This window comes from Mauremys mutica, chromosome 21 (genome assembly GCF_020497125.1).
Source record: "Mauremys mutica isolate MM-2020 ecotype Southern chromosome 21, ASM2049712v1, whole genome shotgun sequence".
Classification (NCBI taxonomy): Eukaryota; Metazoa; Chordata; order Testudines; family Geoemydidae; genus Mauremys; species Mauremys mutica.
This window is the reverse complement of record NC_059092.1, coordinates 25,245,167-25,268,714: the sequence shown is the minus strand read 5'-3', so window position 1 is coordinate 25,268,714 and position 23,548 is coordinate 25,245,167. Positions and strand designations below refer to the sequence as shown.

The window sequence follows — 23,548 nt, the reverse complement described above, 5'->3', positions numbered from 1 at the left end:
CATGCTGAGCTCTCATTATTTATGACTTCATTTGAGTCCCCCCTAATGAATTACATCCTTGGATTTGCTTTAGGGCTGGCTAGAATCCTCTATGTATTTCTCTTCAGTCGCCTTTTCTACAATCGGGCCCAATCTTGCAGACTTCATGCACAGAAAACTCCAACTGACTTCACTGTGAGTTAAGTGTACATAACAGATTCACAGGATTCTATTTACCAAAGTGCATGCATTACAAATGCACATGGGGGGAGATCATACCACTAAGAATAAAGACCACTTCTGTGTTAATAGTGTGAACTACTACAGGGATACCTCCAAACTTTTTTTTTTTAAATAAAGCAATTAAATAGACTTTGTGATTATCTTTAGTATTCTGCAAGCAAGAATACATAAATCAGTCCTAAAAATGTTATCAGATCCTTAAGGCTGCCAAAAATAGCTAACTTACTAAATGCCAAATTTTCTTTGGGGCACATCTATCAACAACAATAAAAAGACAGAAACATGCACCTTAAAATATAGACACAAAACAGTGTCCAGCAACAGCAGCTATATTCTCTTTTTGTGGCATCTGGGTTCAAATGTATTTTCAAGCATTTAAAACATTTAAATTTGGATTTCACATATGAAGTCTTTATGTTAGGATTATAGGCATAATTTCCTAATTATCAAAGGTTACAGGAACCCTGCTGATCAATTTCAATAAATCAATGAATTTATAAAATTCCCTCAGAAATCTGGCAGTAACAGTAATCAACAAAAAAATATGTTGTACTGTACTAAGAACCTACCTAGCAAACTGAATATAATGAACTCAAATTATTCTACGGGATACATCTCAGAGTCAAAATATAAAAGTATCAGAGGGGTAGCCGTGTTAGTCTGGTTCTGTAAAAGCAGCAAAGAATCCTGTGGCACCTTATAGACTAACAGACGTTTTGCAGCATGAGCTTTCGTGGGTGAATACCCACTTCTTCGGATGCAAGACCCACTTCGGATGCATCCGAAGAAGTGGGTATTCACCCACGAAAGCTCATGCTGCAAAACGTCTGTTAGTCTATAAGGTGCCACAGAATATAAAAGTACACATTATAGATTTAGCATCAGCAGGGTTTGTCAAGCTCAAGTTACCATCTGGGACTGTTCCCATGCTACACAGTTGTGGAGCCAGATGCCTATCTACTTCCTAGGGTAGAATGGAGAGGGGGTGTTTTGAGGACAACGAAGTGGGAGAGGAGCCCAATGTGGGAAACTGACATCTTGCCTGATGCTCCCAGAAGGCAAAGTAGGAGTCAGACTCCATCCAGTTTAACTGCCATATGCTCAAGGGACAGATAGCTCCAAACCAAAAGAATGTCATTTCCCCACATTGACACTCTATTGCTTTACAAATGTCCCCTTGCTGCCCTCAAAGCATCCCCCCGTCCCCCACTACACCCTAGTCTTCTTTCTATCACCAGCCTCCCCCTCATCCCATAACTGTCCTGTGGCTCTGTGTCCCACATGACAGCATTGGTAGGACTGGGTCAGAAGACACCAGAGAACTGGCAGTATGTCACCCTTGTACAGAGTGGTGGGCTCTCAGTCTTTCTAGCCCTGTCTCCCCTCTTTAACTTGAAACATTACAGCTACAGCATGGCTCCAGGAACAGTGGTTATCTTATGACAAAATAAATGCTGCAATACCTTGGCATAATGTAGCAAATTTCAGCCTTAAACTCATTTTTTATCCATGCTGTTGATGACCAAAGGAAACCAGTGTTTTGGCTTTACTTGACTTATGTTACCAGAGCGGGCTACATTTTTAATACATCAATTTGACAATATTTTCAGGTATAAAGATTTTGTTTAAATGTAATTTCAAATGAAACTACTGCATGTAGGCTTGTGATCAACATGTGTAGTGAGCATACTGGTTCATTTGCATGACCTTTTTGCTTGCATGAATAATACATATTTGCTTTATGAAAACAGCTTTTTTAGTAGACCGTATTGATTTACTTGTTCACTATGTGGATTTTAATTTAAAACATCTTAACTTGTATATGGAACACTGGTTTACTTTAATAGTGATATTTATAGTTAATTAAATGTATTGGGTTATAAATGAATTGCGCATTGGTCTATAAAATACATAGATTTTCCTAATACAATGCATTGATTTCTGTGTATGACACTTCATATGCTTTGTGCTAGGCTGCTACTGTGCTTGAGAGCAGCTAAAATCATAGGCCTGCACACTATTAGAGATTCAGGAATCCTTTTTACAGCTCATCAGAGGATAGCTGGTCCTCTAAAGGGGTCAAGGGCTTAGCCTACCTTTGACAGGATTCACAAAAGGTAATGAGGCAAGTCAGGTTCACTTGGGATTACTTAACTCACTGAGTAACTGGGAGGCAGTTACGGTACCTGGGCATGATAAAAAGATAAGGGCCTCAGTTAGACAAGGGCTCCTGAGGAGAAAGGAAGATCCAGAGGAGGTGAGCTCCCAGGGAACATGAACTAGGAAAAAGCTCTCCAGGCATGGAGGCCTACGAGAGACCCTGAACAAGCATGGGAAAGACGGCAGAGCCCGTAACGGAGAAGCTTAAGGCCTTACAGCAGAAGGAGCTGGTGCTGGAGACTCTAGGGGACTTCCAAGTTTTATCTAGTCTCTGAGGTAAAAGCCTTTGAACCAACATGCAAGTGTTCCTTTCAGAAGGATTTATGAAAGGGGGATATATGGCTGTAAAGCAGAGTGTTTGGCTTCTCCCTGACCAGGCTCTTTAAGAAACCTCATTGAGGGGGGAAACTGAGGCAGGCCACAGACGCGCCACACTTGGCCATAAAGGAGTGCTCAGCAATAGTGATGATGTAACAGATTTAAAAAACTGAGCAGGCACTTAATTGTTTCTTCCAAATTCAGGTTTTTCAGTATCCAGATAGTTTATGGAGTTGCATATTTATTGCAATGTTCTGTTTAATATGTAATATTTATAACAGATGCAGAATTCCACTTATATCAACTGAAAAAAAACTAGGAAAAAAAGTATAAAATTCAATTGAAGAATATTTCATAGAAATCATTGTATTCCTACCAAAGTCTTACTTCAGATCCCGTACGATTAATTTAACAACTTATGTATCAATAAGCAGGCAGAAGCAGAAATAATCTTTCACCACTTCTGCCTTCATCTGACCAGACAGAGAGATGTATTTTTTTTTCTTAACCTTGTGTATTGTACTGTAGGATTTCCCAATCTTTTCCAACAGAGGGCTCCCAGCAGCCATTAAAATTTTTTATAAGGAGTCAAATATCAGAACTTATAGGTACGTTAAAATAAAAATATTTACATGCAACAATATATATAGGATTTTCATGATTGGACTATATAGCATTTTCAATGTGCCAGTCCATGAGAAAATTAGAGCTAAATTGGTTGCTCATTAACACCTAAACAAATGAGTTGGAACTTAGAAATTTGATAGAATACCCAGAGAAGAACACTCTGAAGTTTCCTGTTGCTATAATAAGCTTTACTGTGCTACAGCAAGGTAGCTCAAGATTTTAAGAAGTGTTGCCTACAAAACTGCTTGAGGGAGGGAGGGAGGGAGGGAGAGAGAGAGAGAGCGTGTTTAAAAATACTTTTACAAAATTTTGTTAAATTTCATACCGTGATTATGAAAAAGATCAGATTTCTATGCTAGTGTTCTGTTGTTCTTTTCCACATTAAGTACAGAGATAACAAAAGCACAGCCTGCCAGCACTAGGGATTGAAATCCTGTAGTCACATAGCAGGTACAACATGAGCAGCAGTAGAACAAGACCACAATCGTTGGGCCATCAGTAAGTCTCAACACTCCTTTGGGATTTGTTTGGACCATGAAAAATGGTTAACATATATTAGGAAAGCCTGATATAAACTTTGACCTTTTTCCTACTTGTAGCTAGATTTAGCTAAGTCAAGTTGCAGCCCAGCCTTCTGTCTACGTGACAACATGACCAGTTAAAACTGAGCTAAAGACGGTACCCTACATCTACATTAAGAAAAAGGTTCATTTGAAGCTAGGCTTAGCTAGCATATAGTAAGCTAAGCCCAACCTAAGAGGCGCGGGCTGAGGGATGTGCTGGCTGCTACTTCCTGCAGCCCCTATTGGCCTGGAGCAGCGAACCGTGGCCAGCGGGAGCCGCGACTGGTGGAACTGCAGAGGCGGCAGGTAAACAAACCAGCCTGGCCTGCCAGGGTAAGCACCCTGGCGAGCCGTGTGCCAAAGGTTGCCAATCCCTGCCTTAGGTCATAAATAAGTGGACTGCATTCATAACATTGGCCTAAGAAGTCACCTAATAACATTTCCCACCCTCTTTAAAAACACTTTTGGTTAAATTATAAATCCATGACATCATAATACATTATGGAAACACTTCTTGTTCCCTCAGTAACCACTTTATGGAGTACCTGAATGCTGCATGCTGACATTTGGAAAATTTTGATATAATTCATTAGCCACTACTGTATCGTGTTCATATATCTTACTTAATCCAATTAGCCACTATAATATGATAAACTTCTCTATATACTCTGATACAAAATGGTGACAAAACAGAATAATAGAGTAGAACATTGGATGGCTTTCAGTAGACTATTCACACCAGACAAGAATAACAGACAACATACTACTATACAAAAATTATTTAAAAATGTTTCTACCCTGTTAATAAAGACGTTACCTACCTAGCTCAATCTGCTGCATCTGCAGAAGTGCCTGTGACATTAGCCAAAGAGGCATATTTGTGCATCTATGATTCAATTCTATTCCTTAATAGCTTCTGAGCTTATTAATATAACTTTCTACACCTTTGCAAACAAATGTGAAAATATACACCTGCATGCCTGTAGGGAGCAATCCTGTAATAGTATGGAAATGGACTAGATAATCTAGTAGATGTTTTCGATCTCTAATGTCTACCATTAACTCACCTAGAGTTAATTATAGGTGGACTTCTCTTTTTGAACGTGACCCCTTGACTTAGATCTTGAGAGGAAAAATTCAAAAGCTGCCTTTTGTTATATCATGCACCACATCATCTACTTTTTATACACTCACAGACATGATTTTACACCAGTTTAACTCAACGATGATTATATTTGCAGTTTCATCTGCAATATCATCACTAAAGTATGCAGACATATGCTACATTGTAGAGATCAGGTCGATGTTAAAATTTAACCAATTATTTAACTAGCAACCACAAACAGTAATAGATGTGGACTTGAACTAAAACCCCAGATTCAAGCACCTCCTTTGAAGTTACAAATACAAACCTGGATCTAGATTTTGCAATTGGCCTTTATCTCTAAAATACACTCAATCAAAACCCTGGACCTAATTACTCATTAAACTAAGTATTTGAAATCTGGGTCCTTCCTTCCCACCCCACCCCCAAATTGGAGAGACAGGTGCCCAGAACCTCCGAAGAGAAAAAAAAGAAACAGGTCAAGTTTGGCACCCAAAAAGCCACATCTCCGAAAGTTGTACACCACTTTTAAAGATGTGGACCCTAATCCTTAGGTGGCCATCTTTTTACTGCTCAAATTAAGACTAAAGGAACTCAAATACAGTGCTGAGATTGTTTCTTTTTAAAGCTAAGAAACAACACTAAACAATCCTTTAACTTACCACAAGTCTCCATCTTCAACAGTCTTGTCATTTGGGGCTCCAGCATGTCCATAGTGCAAAACAGAGGAATTGTTGCCACTGACATTGAAAAATAAAATACACAGAATTAACATAAAAAACAATTAAAAACACAAGGAGAAAGAAAATCGTGAAGTGTAAAATAGTTTTCTTTAAATACCACCAGGATATTTTAAGGCCCAATATCGTGCAACCTGTTGAGGCTGACCTAGAACTGGCTCCAGAAACAGTCATAACTGCCAGCTTTGTATCCCTCGGCTGAGCACAGAAGCTATTGGCATAGCTGAAAATCTAGGTTTTAGAATGTAAGCCGTTTGTGGGAGGGAACATATTTTGTGGAGCCCCATATATGCTACAGCGGTATATATGTAACAACATAAAAGTAATTTTCATCTAATATGCTTCTACTTCCTTTGAGAACTTCCTTACTTTTTAAAATAACAAGTTTCCCTGTTCAAGCTTAAATGTTACTGTGGTATAAAACTGAATCGTCACTATAAGATCTGGGATGTTTAATAACTCCCTTGGAGCTACTGGGGCAGGAAAAAATTCAGTTGTTCAAGTGAGCTGTTCAAACTTACCTCTAGCATGGTTAGGTATGAGCCCTACAGGAATGAATACATTCCAGATTGTTAGGGGATATTCCCAGAGTGCAAGATGTCAGCCATGATACAAGGCATAACAACTAACATATTTACTTTTTTGTGGAGTAAAAAGAGAAAGTCAGCTTTTCATTGTAAAAAATACATTTTTTATTTTTATAAACCAGACTCAGTAAACTGCTGAATCACTGGGGAAGCAAGAAGTCTCCAGAGAAGTACAGGCACTTGGTTCCACATTTCTGAAAACTCCCGATCCATTCAGTGACCTATTTTTGGTCACAGTGCCTTGTTTTGTCTAGTCTGCTGTTATTCCTCTGGATCTATCAAATATTGAGTTAAAAGATAGGAGAGATCTCAAGCTCTACTTATTTTCATTTTGTTATTCTTCTCAGATAGGTGCTCTCTCATTTTTTACTTCACAGAGGCTAAAAGAATTGTTTTATAGCTAAAAATACATGTGTCAGAACAGATATACTGGTAGCATCTTTGTCACTTCTCAACTTCAGCTGTCAATGTGTGACTAACCTTTTATCAAAACCTTGCCAGTTCAAATAGGATTCTTTCAATTCTGGTCAAGGGGTGGCTTAGTGTCTTGGATGTAAATCATCCTAGGCTTAACTCCAGTGAATTCAATGGAGTCACATCAGAGAGAAAAGTATCCCTCTGAAATATTTTTGAGGACAGATTTTTTAGCGCTGTACACATGCAGTTAGAGAAATGAAAATACACATGCATTATTTGCAGAGCTTTTACCATCAATGCATATTTAGTAGTTGTGCACAGAAGTGGCCACTTAGATGTCTAACTGATCACTTGTCCATGAAATTAACATAACTGTGTGTACATTCATAGCAACTGCATGTACAAATTCTGCATACATGCAGTTTAAAGGTCTAGGCCCTGTTAACATTTTTGATCAATAACTTTTTTTCATTGCTAAGGATTTTCATATTATAAGCACCAAAATCTGAGTGTTGTGGGATTGATTTATGAGGAAAGGAACTGTCAAATGTTAAAAGAACATTACAAGGTTACAATGTCAAGCACTCAAAAGTTAAGAAATGCCAGAATTAAGATTGCCCAAGCAATCTTAATTTGGCTCCCTGCTGCATATGCATGGTACAGTCTTTACTTACATGATCATCCACTATTTTTTTCTCCACAGGACCCCTGCCTCATTCAGTACAAAGATGTGTCGGTGCTCACTTCATGAGCAGCTATTCAATATTTTGTTTCATTCTCACTGTTCAATGTATGGCTCCAAGCCTTATTTACTGCATATTACCCAAGCCTGCTCCGAATACAAAATTAATAATTGCTTCATGGGTTTTTCTATGGTGAATGTCACTACAGCATTTGAGTTCTTTACAACTATTAATTTATTTTCACAAGACCTCTGTGAAATGCAAGGGTGATATCTCCATTCCACAGATGGGGAACTGAGGCATAGAGAGATTTAAGGTTAAAAGTATCCACTACTGTTAGGTGTCCAATTTGACACATCTAGTACCTGATTTTTCAGAGTTCTTAACATGCATTTTATATGTTCAAGGACAGCTCCACTGAACTCAATTGCAGCTGTGAGTACTCAGCACTTCTGCAAATCAGACCCCAAGGTTTCAAATCAGGCATCCAGAAAATGAGGAAAAGATGCAAAAAGTGACCACCTGCAAAAAGTTTGGTTTCAGTGACTTGACTAGCATCACATAGGAACTCTGTGTCAGAAGCAGAGAATCAAATTCTACAGGGCAGCATTCAACTGCCTTAACCAGGAGACTGTCCTTTATCTTCCTGCAATCTCCTGCCTCATTACTACTTACCTTCCAACTGTAACAAATTAATACCTCTGCCTTTCCCTACCATACGACTACCAGTTCCAGTCTCCTCCCTTGGGTCCTGATCTCAGTACCAGTCTCCTTTTCCAATCAATCCCAGCAGGGCCAGCTCCAGGCACCAGTGGAGGAAGCACGTGCCAGGGGCGGCACATGCTAAGGGGCGTCATTCCCTCCATTCTTGGGACGGCACAGTCCGTGCGCTTTTTTTTTATTTTTGTGCTTCCGCAGTTCGGGTGGCTTTTTTTTTTTCCTTGGGGCGGCAAAAATGGTAGAGCCAGCCCTGAATCCCAGTCTCCTGGCCCAGTCAGTTCCAGGCCGCTCTAGCCGAGGGCTCTCCCCCACTCTGCCTCCTTGTCTCAATCTACTCTCCCCGTTCCATGGTCGAGCTCTTGTCCCCTCTAAATTTGAATCAGGCAACTTCCTTCTTCATACTGCCTGGATATCAGCAGGGGGGTAAATTGAGAACACAGGAGAGAAATCTCTTTGCCTTCCATTCTGACTCCAGCACAGCTTGGAGCTGCAATTGCAGAGAAAGTCCCACTCAGTTCCAAGCTGCAGCAAACTCAGTGTGGATGAAATCTTCTGAGTTTTCAGCTGCAAAGTTCTAGCTAGTCTCTACTGAGCATGTGCAAACAGTGATTTTTCCTCAAAGGTTTACAACCTGACCAAGTCTGGGCAGATTTTCATGGGATAGTAAAAGGCACATCCTTGACACACAGACCACACTCCTCTGCCATATTTCAAGTCCCTGCTGAAAAGCCTGGAGAGACATATTTTTCCTAAGCCTTATTCTCAGACACTATTGAACCATTCTGTCTGAATTTGTTTCAAAAACAGTTCAGCCAGAGACATCAACCTGCAAAATCCGGCAAAGGTTTGGCAAAGTTATGAGCGACTGAAAACAAACAGTCTTATAATGGGAAGAGTCAGACAACCTTAACAGTAGACAGTGCTACCAGCCCCACTGTTAATTACTTGGCCAAATGATGAGGAGAGGGTCAAAGAAGAAAATAGCTGTACACATTTATATGAAGGTTGTAAATGCCAAGGACCAAGAAGAATTGTGTAGGTTGATCTAAGATGGTGTAACTAAACATTTTTTTTTTTTAAAGAACATACATTTAGGTCAAGTAACAGTAAAAATTCCTGATGATCAAATCAAATAGACTATGGAATCCTTTCCCAAGACAAGTGTTGGGAGTTCTAATTTTTAGAGGGCTGGTCCTACACATCTTACATTGGCAAAACTCCCATTGAAATGGGAGCTTGAGAGAGTAGAGTTAGTAGGATTAATCCCTAAGATTTTATGATTCTATTCATTCTTGGTAAGTATGGATAATTATGGGAATAAATAAAAGTGAGAAAAAAATTAAATGCATCATCTTCTACTATAAATAGCCCTACAGCTGGTTAATTTCTAGTGTATGCATGGGTTGCAATGTTACATGCATACATGCATGAAAACAAGCCCTACAACACAGTTTGTCATGATTTTAGCTGTGTTATTTCAATAATATAATTTTTAAAATATTTTTTACAAAAAGTGATGATAAAACAAGATATAAATATTGTATGAGCAGTTTTAAAAATATATATTTAACATGGCACCTCAGGGCTTGATTCTGACAATGTATCTGTAGAAAACTAGTTTACATATAACCACGTGATGGGATCAGCTTTGAGTATCACGCAGCATACCAGTTATGCATATTGATTCTCCTAATTTGTTTTACATGATCATATCAATTTATAATTTTATTATAATATATAAAATGTAAAACAGTCTTCAAAAATGCATGTACTGAAAAACTATGGTGACTATGGAAACATGCATTACGCAGAATGTTTTTAGCAACAGGTATTCCAAATCCAACAATGCTGGATTTCAGGTTATGGTTTAATTGTAGAGGTTTATAGTAAAAAAAAAATCACTCCTTTATTAATGAGCATTAATTACTATATTTAAGCCCTTTCTTTAATTTAAATGCGTAGGAGCAAATATTTTCCTTCAACTGGAAGGACATTTCTGAGGACTTGTCTACACAGACAATTAGTTTGCACCAAGTTGGGATGTTAATCTACCCACACTAGTCTTCTGGGATTTCCTTTCATTCAGCCTATGACCCACTGTCTTCTAGTGCTTCTGTCAAGAGAGAGAAGACGCATGTCCTTCTCAGAAGTTATCAACATCAGCATTCCATGAACCAGACAGGAAAAAGTGCTCTATGAGTGAAGTTACAGAAGCCTGTCCATCTGGGACCTATAGACATCACCTCCAGGTTTAGTGACATCAGCCCACGGGGAGAAGTTCTAATATTTCGCCAGAAGTCAGCTCAAATATAAGGCTGCAGCTACACTTTTAGGCTGACCTCAAAGAAACTTTCAAAAATAAAATCTGGATTTTAAATCAGATGTTCAATGATTTGCCAGTATTAGTCACTTGTGGTATACACAATTCTTAATTTAGAAACAATTACTTTGCTTCCAGACAGCAAAGGTTTTAAAATGGTATGTGACAAATCTATATTTAAGCATCCTAAAACTTCAGAGGTGCTCAGCACTGACTTCATATGATGTTCAAAACCTCTGAAAATCATGACACATATTTATGTACCTGAATATGGATCTAAATGCCTATCTTTAGGCAACCAAATTTAAAAGTTTTGCCAGAGGATGTTTTGCCTCTATTTTAATTCCTTTAACAATTTTTCCAAATTGTTACTAATCTGAAGAATTGGAAAAGACCGGATAACTTGGTAAATTCATGCCACTGAGAGAATACAAACTGCAGGAGTCAGAAAAGTTCAGAACATATTGTCAGTCAGAAAGGACTGTGAAAAGAGAAATGAGCAGAAGGAAGAGAAGTGGAATGTAATAGCAGCAATTAAAAGAGAGTGTAATAACAGCAGCAATTAAAAGGGAAAAACTATAGCAACAGACAATTTGAAACTAACAATTAGCTGTATATCAGGAAAATCTGAATTAAAATTAAGATACCATAAACTACAACAGCAAGCTACTTCCTCTGTGATTTAGAGAGAATAATTTTAATCCAAAAGGGAGCATTAAGCAGCTTCTCTACACTTCTGGATCTGAGAGAGACTGGAAATATTTTTTATTATAATTAAAAGAAAGGGGCAGAGAGAGTTATTAACTCTACTAACATGACTCAAGAGGATTTATAAAGGCCCACAGATACAAAGAGCCGTTTTACTTACCTATTCTTATATAACTAGAATCATTTGATGTGGGGAGCTGAGATAACCAACGGAGGAAACTAGTACCTGAGAAACACCCATGTCTAAGGTAACAGCTGCCAAATAGCTGTTGATCACACCTGTGAAGTAAGAGACTAGAGCTCTTGTAGCTGCACCTTGGTCAATCTTTCTGGTCTCTCAGAGTGTTTCCCCTAAGGTGTTCAACCTCCAGCCCTTACCCATCTCAGGATGGAATCTCATAATTCTTCTACTCCTAGCTCAGGATCTGGGTACTTTGCCCTGTGTATCCCATTGCTTAGTACTGTCCAGTAATATTGGAAGAAATGTATTCAATAAAAGTATATAATATTTGGATGTCCTATAGAAGTTTTCAAGTTCAGGTGAGAGATTGCAGAGCTGTGATTCTCTAATGCTGCTTTTTCATTCTTGCAATATCTGATGCTTTTACTAAAATGCTCAATATATCATTTCAATGTATGTTTTAAAATTTCTTATGACATTATTTTGGGCAACTGTTATAAAGCAAGGTAAGGTAGACAAGGGAATATCTTTTATTGGACCAACTTCTGTTGGTGAAAGAGATACGCTTTTGAGATAGAGGTCTTCTTCAGGTCCTGTGTGTGTAGCTCGAAACCTTGTCTCATTCACTGGCAGAAGTTGGTCTAATAAAAGATATTGCTTTCTTGTCTCTCTAATATCCTGGGATCAACACGGCTACAAGGATACCTTTCTTTATTTACAGTGTTCATTTAAAAAAGCATATGCGGCTGCAAGGTGGTTGCTTTAATCTTTGAAAGAGTGACACTGTGGTCTGAAAAGACTGGGCCTGGGAGGAAGGAGCTCCTGAGTACCAGTTCTGGCTGATTCACTGAGTGACACTGGGCAAGTCACTTAACTTCTCAGTTTTCTCCAATGTAAAAATGGCTACTTACTTATCTCCCAGGGGTACTGAAAAGGATAATTAGTTAATGTTTACACAGTGCTTTGAAGTAGTAAAGTGCAGATATATCTGAATATACACATTTAATTATCAGTAACTAACAGGGTTGGCATGCACCTCACATGGGCGCCCCCTTTTCTCTGGCTGATATACCTGTAATCACAGTCTTTTTTCAGGGTGGCACCAGCCTCTCACAGGCAGCCCCTCTTTGGTTGGTTGGGTGTAATCCTGCTTTTGGTTTTAGTTCTTATATCGAGGTGACACCCAGCTCTCAAGAGCACCCCCCTGGCTGATAGTTCTCTTGGTGGATCTTCGGCGACTCAGCCCTCTGGCCGATCTGTATAAACTGTCCCTTCTTCCAGAGAATACAGTCCCGAGTTCTTAGCATAGCCTTGGTATGGGGCTATCGCTCTTCAGCTTTTTCCCCAGAGGCACTGCCTTCTTCAACCCAGCCAGGGTCTATGTCAGTTGGTGGTGTTTCAGCAGCCCTCTCTGGGCTCAGTCTTCAATCAACAAAGCGGGGCCCACCTCGATACCTCTCTGGCCAGGCCAGGTTCTGTGCTCGGTCCCCCTGGGCTTCAGCCTGCCCGCACTGGCCTTCCTCCTGATGCTCTTCCTGCCAGCCAGGCACCTGGTCTTCAGCAGCCTTCTCTGGGTTTCAGTCCTGTCTGCAGTGAGCTGTCCTTGGTACTGCTGCTCTTTCAGCCAGCCAGCCAGTCTTCACTCCTGGAGCTCCACACAGCAACTGAACTTCTCTGCTCTGCTGCTTGTCTTATGTAAGGCCCTTCTGGCCCCAGATTGGCCATTCTTCTGCAGCCACTCTAGGCTGCCTGGAGGACTTCTCTCTGCTATATTCTCAGACAGGCTGATGCAGAGCCAGGAGGCCTCCAATAGGGCCTCCGGACCTAGTCCATCCTGCCACAGTAACCAAATACTGGTATTCTTATTTAATTGCATTTATGCACATCTACACTTAACATTACTTTTGAAGTGACACAGTCTTGGTTGAAATTACCTAAAGACCTTCAAGGTGCAGTCTGATACCCAAGTGTGCATTCAGCCGTAATAATAGTTAGTAAGTTAGTAGTAAAGTTTATTGATTTTTTAAGGGTGACTAATCTGTATGTAAACTGAAATATTTACTCCTACACCTCTACCCTGATGTAACGCCACCCCATATAACACGAGTTCAGATACAAGGCAGTAATGTCGGCTCTGACGTATATGCACACCTTAAACATGATGGTTACTAAACATGGTGTTCAACAGCCTGAAAACCCACACATAGGGGATCGCTTTGGCCAGTTTCAGTAGCAGACCATCCTTCCAGACTGTTGTAAGATGCTGACAGATCGATGAAAGCGGTATCTGTCTTGAATTTTCATTTGAATTCAGCCTCGACGTTTTTAGTGAGAGCCAGAACCTGGTTGCAGCAACTTCTATGCGGTCAAAAACCAACTTGCTCTTTGGATAGGCTGCTGTCCACAGTGGGCCCGATTTGGTTCAGAATCATATGCTCCATCACCTTGTAGTTGATGCTCAAGATGGAGATTGGTCTGTGATTAGAAGGTGATCTGTAGGTTTTCCAGGCTCTAAGAGTGCAATGACCTTGGCTTCTCTCCAAACACAGGGGATTTCATTGGTCTGCAGGATCTTGGTGAAAAGGTGCACCATCCATTTCCATGCAAGTGGACCCAGGTTACCTATGAACTTAGGATAGATACCATCTTTTCCCAATTTTGTGGCTGCAGTGGTGGCATTGATGTTCTTACTTGTGTCCAGACCACTAGGACAACGGAGTGCACGTGGACATTACCTGCCGAAGTTGATGCTGGACTTGTCTCTGATACTGTTTGTTCACAGGCTGTTTTGACGTCCACTAAATTTTAGCAGTGATGGCACTGGCTTTCACCTGCAGGCTAGTGGCATATGTGGGATTTGCAGCCCTCAGGTGTGTCAGCAGGTTCCAGGCGCATCTGCTCCAGTGTGCGAAGTTTAGACCTTCTACACATTCAGGCCACCATTTCCCCCTTGCTGCATCCATTTGACACCAGGAGGGCTTTTCCAGTGTCTGTCTCTCTACATTTGTCATATTTGTGGAGGAGCTCTTGGCTCTCTGAAGTTCAGCATGGAATGTATGACGATCTGTGTCTCAGGTGTGTATTCTTCTTTGCAATGGAGATTAGGAGTGCAGTAAAACAGTCAAACATCTTTGGTGCGGGGGGAGCAGAGGAGATTGTGTTGTCCACAGTCCTAGTGAAAATGGTCCAATCTGCTTTTCTGATATTCCAGCGCTGCGCCAATCTTGAGTAGAGAACTGGGATTTGAATGCCAGTATGGGTCAGTACTGGTCTGTACTGGCTGTTTGGGAAATTATGAAGGATGATCCACAATATAGGTATTGGTGTGCCTGAATCATCTTTAGAAATAAACATCAGATCAGGGCAGTATCCTCTGCCCCATCTTACAGAATGGAAAGTGATGCACTGTTCTGTATCAAAAAGGAGGAACATATCATTTGCCAACATGCAGTGTGTCAGTTCTTCACCTGCAATGTTGCTTGCTGCATAGCCCCATTGTATGTGGTGACTATTAAAAGTCGTGCACAAATACAGCAGGATCCTATGCATTCTGAAGAGCTGGTTGAGGCCACTGTGTACCAGTTGGTTTATATACATGAATGATGGTTAGCTTGCCAATGCACATGGAGATTATAGTTGTTTCTTTTGTGTGCTATAGGAAGTAGAACCACATATTACTGGCCTGCCAGTATTTTGGATGGTAATTGCTGGCTATGAATGTATAGCCATTGATTTTGTATTAACAGAGACTTTTTTTTCATTTGCAACATGGATCGCCTGGAAGACAAGGCCATCGATGTTGGTCATTTTCAGTATTTTCTCCAGGTGGTCACACTAGGACTGTGAGAGGCCTTCAACATTCAACTGGCAGGTTCGATCTGCGTAGTGTGTTGGCCCTGAAAAATTTGGCTTATTTTGTTGCTCTTTTTACCAGGAAGATGATCGCCTTTACAAAGTCCATCCTATTAAGTGGGAAACCATGACTAAGGTCATCAGACTAGTGACTGAAAATCAACTGTTGACCTCCCAGGAAAAGAGCAAGAACTCTCAAGTCAAATGAGAATAAAGGGCAAGTTTTCAAACAAATTAGGTGCACAATTCAGTACCAAAATTGCATATGCAATTACTATAATTTTACATGCAAAGAGAGTAAATGCATTTACAAAAAAGCAACTGAGCATTTTCTGCAAATGGCAGAAAAAAACCAGCAATCCTTAAAGTGCCCTTTATCATTTTTGCCCACGAGTGATACTGAATGCAACAACAACTTTATGAACCTAAAGTTTAGTTTACTTTACAGCATAAAGGCCATTTTATACTATTTGATACAGCAACCCTTTCATGGTAATCAGTGGGAGATCTGTTGTGGACTGAAGGTACCATATGGCTCTAATTTTGAAAATCTGGTCACGGATTACAATGAAAAATGCAGTTAAACCCTCTTCACAGAATGAGTTTTACATCCATGTAGTAAAATATTTACTATTTTCTCTTCTAGTTCTACATATTAAAAAAATTTATGTTTATAGAATTACAAATTATATTTTAGCAATATTAACAAAAATATAATTTCAACAGCAGATGTTCAGCAAGCAAAGAGAGATGCAGCAAAATTTCCTTAAAAGATTAGTTTATTTGCAGTGTATAATAAATTCAGAGACCAGGAATTTTGAAAATGATATGAAAGCCTTTTTTTTTTTTTAAAGAAAGAATGTTTCAGAGAAAGTACTTTTTTTTAACTACAAAGAGAAGATACTAAGTCTTTCTTCATATGCTGTCATTAAAAAACCTACTGCCCCACAAATGTGAGCATAAATGTGATACTGGCAATATTGGCAATCATGTAATCTCCTGAGTGCAGCAGAATCTGTAACCTATCTAGTTTACACAGTGCTAGCCATCTCCCTGATATTTTCTCAGTAACAAAACTTTAAAGCTCACTTTACTTGTTTCCAAACATATATGGTAAAAATAATTTTACACACTTCCAATGGGATCTTGATGATAAATATTACAGAAGTACACAAAAAGATCTTACCTGCCACAGATACAAGTGTAAGAAGTATGGCGCATGCCACCGCGAGTATAGCAATAATGCTGGAACAGGCTGCAAATAAAAAAATATCAGTAATTAATAATTTATTCAGAAACACCACAAAGCAAGCAAGCAAGACTGCAATGAAGCGAGACCTGTGTGTGCAAGTCCCTCTACTACCTGACAAATATCTCCCTGAATTTCTGCTCAATTTAACAATCAAATTAACCTACATTCTCTCATCTCAGCCAGTTTGTGTATTTTTCATCATGTACCTGTCATCAAGCCTGGTATGAAACTTTGCAACAGAAAAATACTGAAACTGCAGTGAAGCATGTTTAATTTCTGAAGAATGGTAAATTGCTTTCCTTAGTAACTCAGCACAGTAAAACAACTTTGGAACACACTGGTTTACCTGACCTTAGAACCAAGTAGCTAATAAATAGTTAAAGGATCAAAGGCTGAAAACAATTGTTAAACTGCCTGGGTCTAAGATTACAGAGTTGAATAAAATACCTTCTTCTGGCATATCTGAAACACCAACTACAAATACAATCCACATTTGTTGTAAACCCCTACCTTAATATTTTTCAAAAAGGAAATGCAACTCCTCAGATAGGCTAGTTCTGTCCACCAACAGAGGCCTACCTAAACAAAGGTAAAGGAGTTTTTTCTGGAGTGGACTCAGGGGTCCCACTGGGAAAGATGATCCAAGGCTAGCCCAAGCCTTTTCAAAATCTCAGAGTTTCAGGTTTGCACACCACTGAATTGGCTCTGACACCTACATGTGGTCCCCGCTAGTGCAGGTTGATGCAAACTAGCAGTGTATGTGGGAACTTGCAGGACAGCTGCCCATGCTGCACCTGTTCTCCAGATAAAAAGACTATTCTCCCACAATCCGGCACATTTTACTAGTACAGTACTACAATCCACAGTAAGCGTAACAGGAAAAAAGTGTGTGTTCTATTACACACTGAAAACATGAAACTACTTATTTTCACTTAAGGTGCTTAAATACCTCAAGTATCAGAGGGGTAGCCGTGTTAGTCTGGTTCTGTAGAAGCAGCAAAGAATCCTGTGGCACCTTATAGACTAACAGACGTTTTGCAGCATGAGCTTTCGTGGGTGAATACCCACTTCTTCGGATGCAAGAAGTGGGTATTCACCCACGAAAGCTCATGCTGCAAAACGTCTGTTAGTCTATAAGGTGCCACAGGATTCTTTGCTGCTTAAATACCTCAGTTATCTTACCATTCAAATGTGAGCAATGAAATAAAGATCTGGATCTCAACACCAAGACTATACTGTAGTAAATAAGAGCCAGATAAGGAAATATTACAAAAGTGCTTGCTTTATATATGAAATAATGCATTCTGGAAGTTTATGCTCTTTGCAGCACTGTCCTCCTGGGGGAGCTATTTAGCCTTGAAAGCACAAAAGAATTTTCATCTTCACAAATATTGCGCTGTAAAAGTCCTTTGCACATGAGGGCAGATGTGCCCACAGCACAATCACTACAGGATTAGGTGCTATAAGAGCTAAGCACATATCACGGACTCTTTTATTCTTTGTGAAATATGCTCTAATTACAATCCAATTCTCTTCAATATTGAATGGATTCGGAAAACTCATTTATTGTAATACCAAAATCATTTCATTAACACACAGTAATAATGGTGCCATTCAAACTTCAGAGACGTTATGATTTTGTCCTTTTGTAATAGCAGCCCACAGAACACAATGTTCATTCTTTGAAGGACATTAAGACTATTACTTAAACAACCATAGAGTCAAAATATATTTCAAAACTTCCCAAAGGGATAATTAATTGAAAAGATACACACCAATCCCCCCCAAAAATTATGCACACAAAGGAAATGAAAACAGAACCATCTCTCTAAGGACTAAATCCTGACTTTTCAGGGAGATGGATTTTATAGAATTTTTCCTCATCTCTAATTACAATATTTTACTAGTTTTGGATCTCTCTGGAAATTTAGAAGTGTGCAAAGAGAAAGTCAGAAGGAGAGGATAACAATACAGGAGTCTGGGAGATACTCTGAAATTAAGAAATCGGATAACAAGAGCCCTTCTAACTTTCGCAACTGGATGCTATAAATTTTCCATTTGGCAGTCACACATTCAGTTTCCACTATCACTTCACCTTATGGACCTATGTTTCTTTCCATTTGCAAATTCTAGGTTTCTGCAAATCAGAAACCTAGATGTTCTACTATTAGAACATGCACCCAAACATTTTGCCCAGTTCCATCTTATATTTATATGTATGTATAGCAGGGGTAGGCAACCTATGGCACGTGTGCCGAAGGCGGCATGCAAACTGATTTTCAGTGGCACTCACACTGCCTGGGTCCTGGCCACCGGTCCGGGGGGCTCTGCATTTTAATTTAATTTTAAATGAAGCTTCTTAAACATTTTAAAAACCTTATTTATTTTACATACAACAACAGTTTAGTTATATATTATAGACTCATAGAAAGAGACCTACTAAAAACATTCAAATATATTACTGGCATGCAAAACCTTAAATTAGAGTGAATAAATGAAAACTCGGCACACTACTTCTGAAAGGTTGCCGACCTCTGATGTATAGTAATGCTTATTTAAATAGCTTTCAGTGTTATTTTTATAAACCCCTACTTAGTATTTAAGTGACTGAGTGAAATATTTCCTTTTCTCCAAGCTTTCAGTAACCTTCTAAAGTGCTTTAAAAATGAAATAATGAAAGCTGTAAACTTCCTTCTATCTTAGATGATATAAAGATAGCAGGGCTTATTTTTCCATGTGACAAATGACCACATATTCGTAAAGCTGGAACTTATATGAAACTTCATGCAGTAATGTAACAGTTATCTTTTGCTGCATTCCCAGTTTAGCAATAAAAGGTAGTAAAATAAGTTAAGAGATGCTACATATAATCTACCTTTTGTCTGAACTTTCCATTTCCTTCTTCCAAAAAATGGTTACATTGGTTGTTTCACATGTTATGGATTTCTTTTAAAAAAGAAAAACTAAAAAGGCATTGTTAATGTGATTGAGCCAGGGATAGTATATCTTTACTGGGTAATGTATTTTCCACTAGAGACAGGAGTAAAATTATTCACATTGTTGTATTACTTTCTCAGTTGAGTGATTCATTATAAACTATATGCTAACGTGGTTGCCATAAAAAAAGTCAACATCTGCCAACAGTGGCACCTGAATTTCCACAGTTATTTCTTATTGCAAGTATAAGATATAACTGTAGCACTTCAGATACTACTGCTGGCTTTTTCAAGTTAACAACTGTATGTCCAGCATCTTAAAGGTGGCCTCTATCACTCTGGGTGAAATCCCGGCTCCATTACAGTCAGTGGGAGTTTGAGCCATAATTTCACCCCATGTGCTGTAGTTTCTGTAAGAATTTTGCATTGAACAATGCAGCTTAGAGTTATATGAAACAGAATATATTTTTCTGATTAATAAATTTGATGGATCTTCATGGCATTCTCCAAGTGCAATGCAAAAGTTAAGGGAGCGAAATACTGCAAGTTGGACATATGACTTAGGGCTTGTCTACACTTACTGGAGGATCGATGCTGTGGCTATCAGTGCATCGGCACTATACCCGCTAAATCGACCGCCGATCGCTCTCCTGTTGACTCCTGTACTTCACCTGACCGAGAAGAATAAGGGGAGTTGACGGGAGAGCGGCTCCCGTTGACATCGCGTAGTGTGGATCCCACAGTAAGTAGATCTAAACTACGTCAATTTAGTTATGCTATTCACATAACTCAAATTGCGTAGCTTAGATCGACTTTTCCCTTTAATGTAGACAAGGCCTAAATCTGGAAATCCATATGCAGTTATATTGGAAACACTGTGTCTGGCATTTAGGCTAGCCACTTTTATGACCAGCTTCTATGTATGTTTAATATGGTTTTATGTTGAATCTGGATCATCTGTCTAAGAATTTCTAATGCATGCATCACAGGTGCTAGCAGTTGGCACGTCTTTTTTTCCCCTTTAGAGTAAATGTATTTTTTGTCACCCTGCACACTGTATATCTTCATGGTGTATACAGATCAGTCATTGGTCTATTTACGTCAGATGTTACTCTGTTTATCCACATGGTTCTGTTTGAACTTGTATCTTCTTTTTACTGCTTTGAAACGACAATTTAATTTTTAAAAGAGCAAATACTATCAGGTAGTTTTCATTCAAAATTCAGCTTTTTAAAATTATTATAACTGACTGAAAGCGTGTCTTCTGGAGTTTAAGGATAATTTTAAAAAACGACCTCTTTGTCATTGATTTAAAATAGGGCAAACATTAGCCCCTATTTTATTACAGCTGAAGAAAATCTAAAGTATGAGCTTACTCTTTCTCAAATCTGAAGCATCAGGTAATCTTATTCCCACAGCTATGCCTATGCTTGATTACTTTATTGACAATGCTAATTTAAGGGACAAGAAAATTTACCTCCTAGAAATGTTGGGTTTTGAGCCACTGGAAACAACAGAGAAGCACTGTCACAGCTACAGGGTGACCAGTGCCTTAGCGGGAGTTTTCCAATAAACAGCTTTTCCATTATTTTCTTCGTGACTCTTATCTTAGCCATTGTTTCATTTCCTGTTGGCTTCTCTCTTAACAGCCTTGTTTGATTTAACTTCTGGCATTCAGATAGGTTAATATCAAACAGATAACTTGAGGAGCATCTTTTATAAAAAATAATACACAACTCCCTCAGTTTCCACAAGCACATACCAGTATTTTCAGTATCTTAAGCGGTTATTGCATACAAGTAAAGTTAAACTGCCTTATTTTATTGTAAGAAAATTTTAAAGACCACCTGATTGTTTAAGGGTTTTTCAAACTATTTTAATGTAAAATCTACTTTGGATTATCTTTTCTGTCAACAAATGATTAGAATCTCTCGTAGCATATTTTACACTTGCTGTGTGTGCTTTTATGGCAATCCTTAGGTGGGTTTCTAATGCAGTATCTTACACGCTGATAATTCTAATGGGATCTCTTGACCAGGAAAAAGGAAACTAAATAAGGTATCAGTTTAATTTTAACATAGCTTCACTTAATACCTTGCATGCATGGAATAAAGGAGCAAAATCCAGGAGTATTATCAATATTCATTAACTACTTTTTTCACTTTTCTCTTCTTTTGACATCTTCCTCTTTGTAATATATGACCTATCCCCATACATTTAGTATTTATTTCCCAGAAAGAAGTGAACGTTGGGTGAACTGAACAAAGAATATGTTATTTATGATTCTTGTCAAGGGTGTTCTTTTTAACAGATAATGGATGTGTAGAAGAGAGCAGTATGCTATACATCTCAACTAGTCTCTTTTGAGACTAGATATTTTTGGACCAAGAAACTACTATTTCTAAATCACATCAAACAAATAAAATCTTTTGAGTCTAGTCTAACAATCAGTACCACGTATAATTATATCAATAGAAACAGAATGGTAGAGAGAAAAAATATAGGGGACAGAGTGCAGAAAGTAGAGTCCTTTGTTACTTTTTCTATCAAGAATTTAACTCCAATTTCTATTCTTGTGACAGATACATGACAGTGCTTCTTATGCTTGACTTCCACTGAGCCAAAGTCTGATTCAGTCGTCAAGATAGTTTATTTAATGCTGCAATTGAGTTAACAAACTTGGGTAAGTACAGAGAAAAATTTTCATCCAAAATGAAAGAAACCAATGATGCTTCATTGGCTTAAGTGAGATTCTTCAGTAAATACATGGATCTTGTACTGCAATGCACACATATTTCATTCATTTCTACTGCTTTTCAGCTTCCAAGTGGTATGTTATTGCAACCTTCTGTGTTATGTACAATGGACAACTCCCATGGGTTTTTCAGGCAATATCAACATTTCCAAACATTTTCCTCTCCCTTCCCCATTTTGATATGAACAATTGGAGTTATGGCCCTCAGCATGTACTCCTTTTTAGGACTTGGGGGATAAAGGGAAGAGTACTCAAACTTTCCCTTAGCGATCATGTAAATGCTTACAAACATACTTAACTTTAAATTATGAACTTAAACCCTGCTTTAGTTCTTCAGTTTTGTATGTGAAATTGAAAAGCCTGACATTTTCCTCCTGGCCCCAAATCCTTCCTACCTTCCAGATTCTTTTCTCTATTTGGAAGGAAAAGTACAAAATAAGTGAAACAGAACGTCCACACAATCCTCCCCCAACACACACTCTTCCCCGCCAAAATTAAATTGTCACCTACTTTAAATGAATGCTAACTGAGCCTCTTTGTCCATATTTCTTCTTCCCTCTGCTCTTCACCCTCCAAAATATCCCTTTCTACCTTCAGGTTTCCAACTTTTAGTATCTGCTATAGATCTGACACCCTGGTAGTCACTCAGAAAAGGGAGAGGAGTCTTAGCTGCCAGCCTTCTGCCCCTCTCCTTTCCACCTCTCCTCCTGTCTCCCCTCATCCTTACAGCCAGATGCATACAGCCCTTAGAGGCTGGTAGAAGGCAAAGATATAAAGAAATCAAAAAAACTTCCTGGTGTCTGGCCAGAAACGTGAAGAAATCATCAGGTGAATAGAATCTGGAGAATAGTGCTGCAAGTCTGAGAGTGAAATCCTGTCTCCATTGAAGTTAGTGGCAAAAATCCCATCAATTTTAGTGGGGCCAGGATTTCACCCTACATCTTAGAATCATAGAATATCAGGGTTGGAAGGGACCTCTGGAGGTCATCTAGTCCAACCCCCTGCTCAAAGCAGGACCAATCCCAAACTAAATCATCCAACATACAGTTCTCTGTCTTAATCAGGCACTCAGAAAACAAAGAAATGGCATCATCCACATCTTTAAAAAACAAGATGAAGCAGAGTGTCATCAGCCTTCCATGGCACTATGGCCCAAAGAACCTTACAGTGTCTCCTGGACAGGAGAGGCCCCAGAGTACGCGTGTGACTTTGGGGTGAATAAACAGCTACTCAACATTCTCCTCCAAGAGCTCCCTGAAAGGATGGAATAGAACACAGAACAATCTGGTTTGCTGCTTCAAGATTCTGGAGTCATTTCAACAAAACCTCTTGCTCAGTGGTAGTTTAGGAATTCATTTTTATATGATGTAGCAGTATGGTGTAGTAGGCATAAAAATGCCCC

The 23,548-nt window shown here is 39.0% G+C and overlaps 1 protein-coding gene across 1 annotated transcript in view; it reads right to left on the bottom strand.

Annotated features, from left to right (window-relative positions):
• Window positions 1-23,330, bottom strand: part of LOC123354471 (xaa-Pro dipeptidase-like) — a 92,516-nt gene extending 69,186 nt beyond the window's left edge. Inside the window, exons 1-4 of the mRNA XM_044996581.1 lie at window positions 23,313-23,330; window positions 22,542-22,558; window positions 16,390-16,458; window positions 5,658-5,735 (exon numbers count right to left, since the gene is read on the bottom strand). Coding sequence (XP_044852516.1) covers window positions 5,658-5,735; window positions 16,390-16,424 — 113 coding nt within the window. The 5' untranslated portion in view covers window positions 16,425-16,458; window positions 22,542-22,558; window positions 23,313-23,330. The remainder of the gene's footprint in view (window positions 1-5,657; window positions 5,736-16,389; window positions 16,459-22,541; window positions 22,559-23,312) is intronic.
• Between the last annotated feature and the right edge of the window lie 218 nt (window positions 23,331-23,548).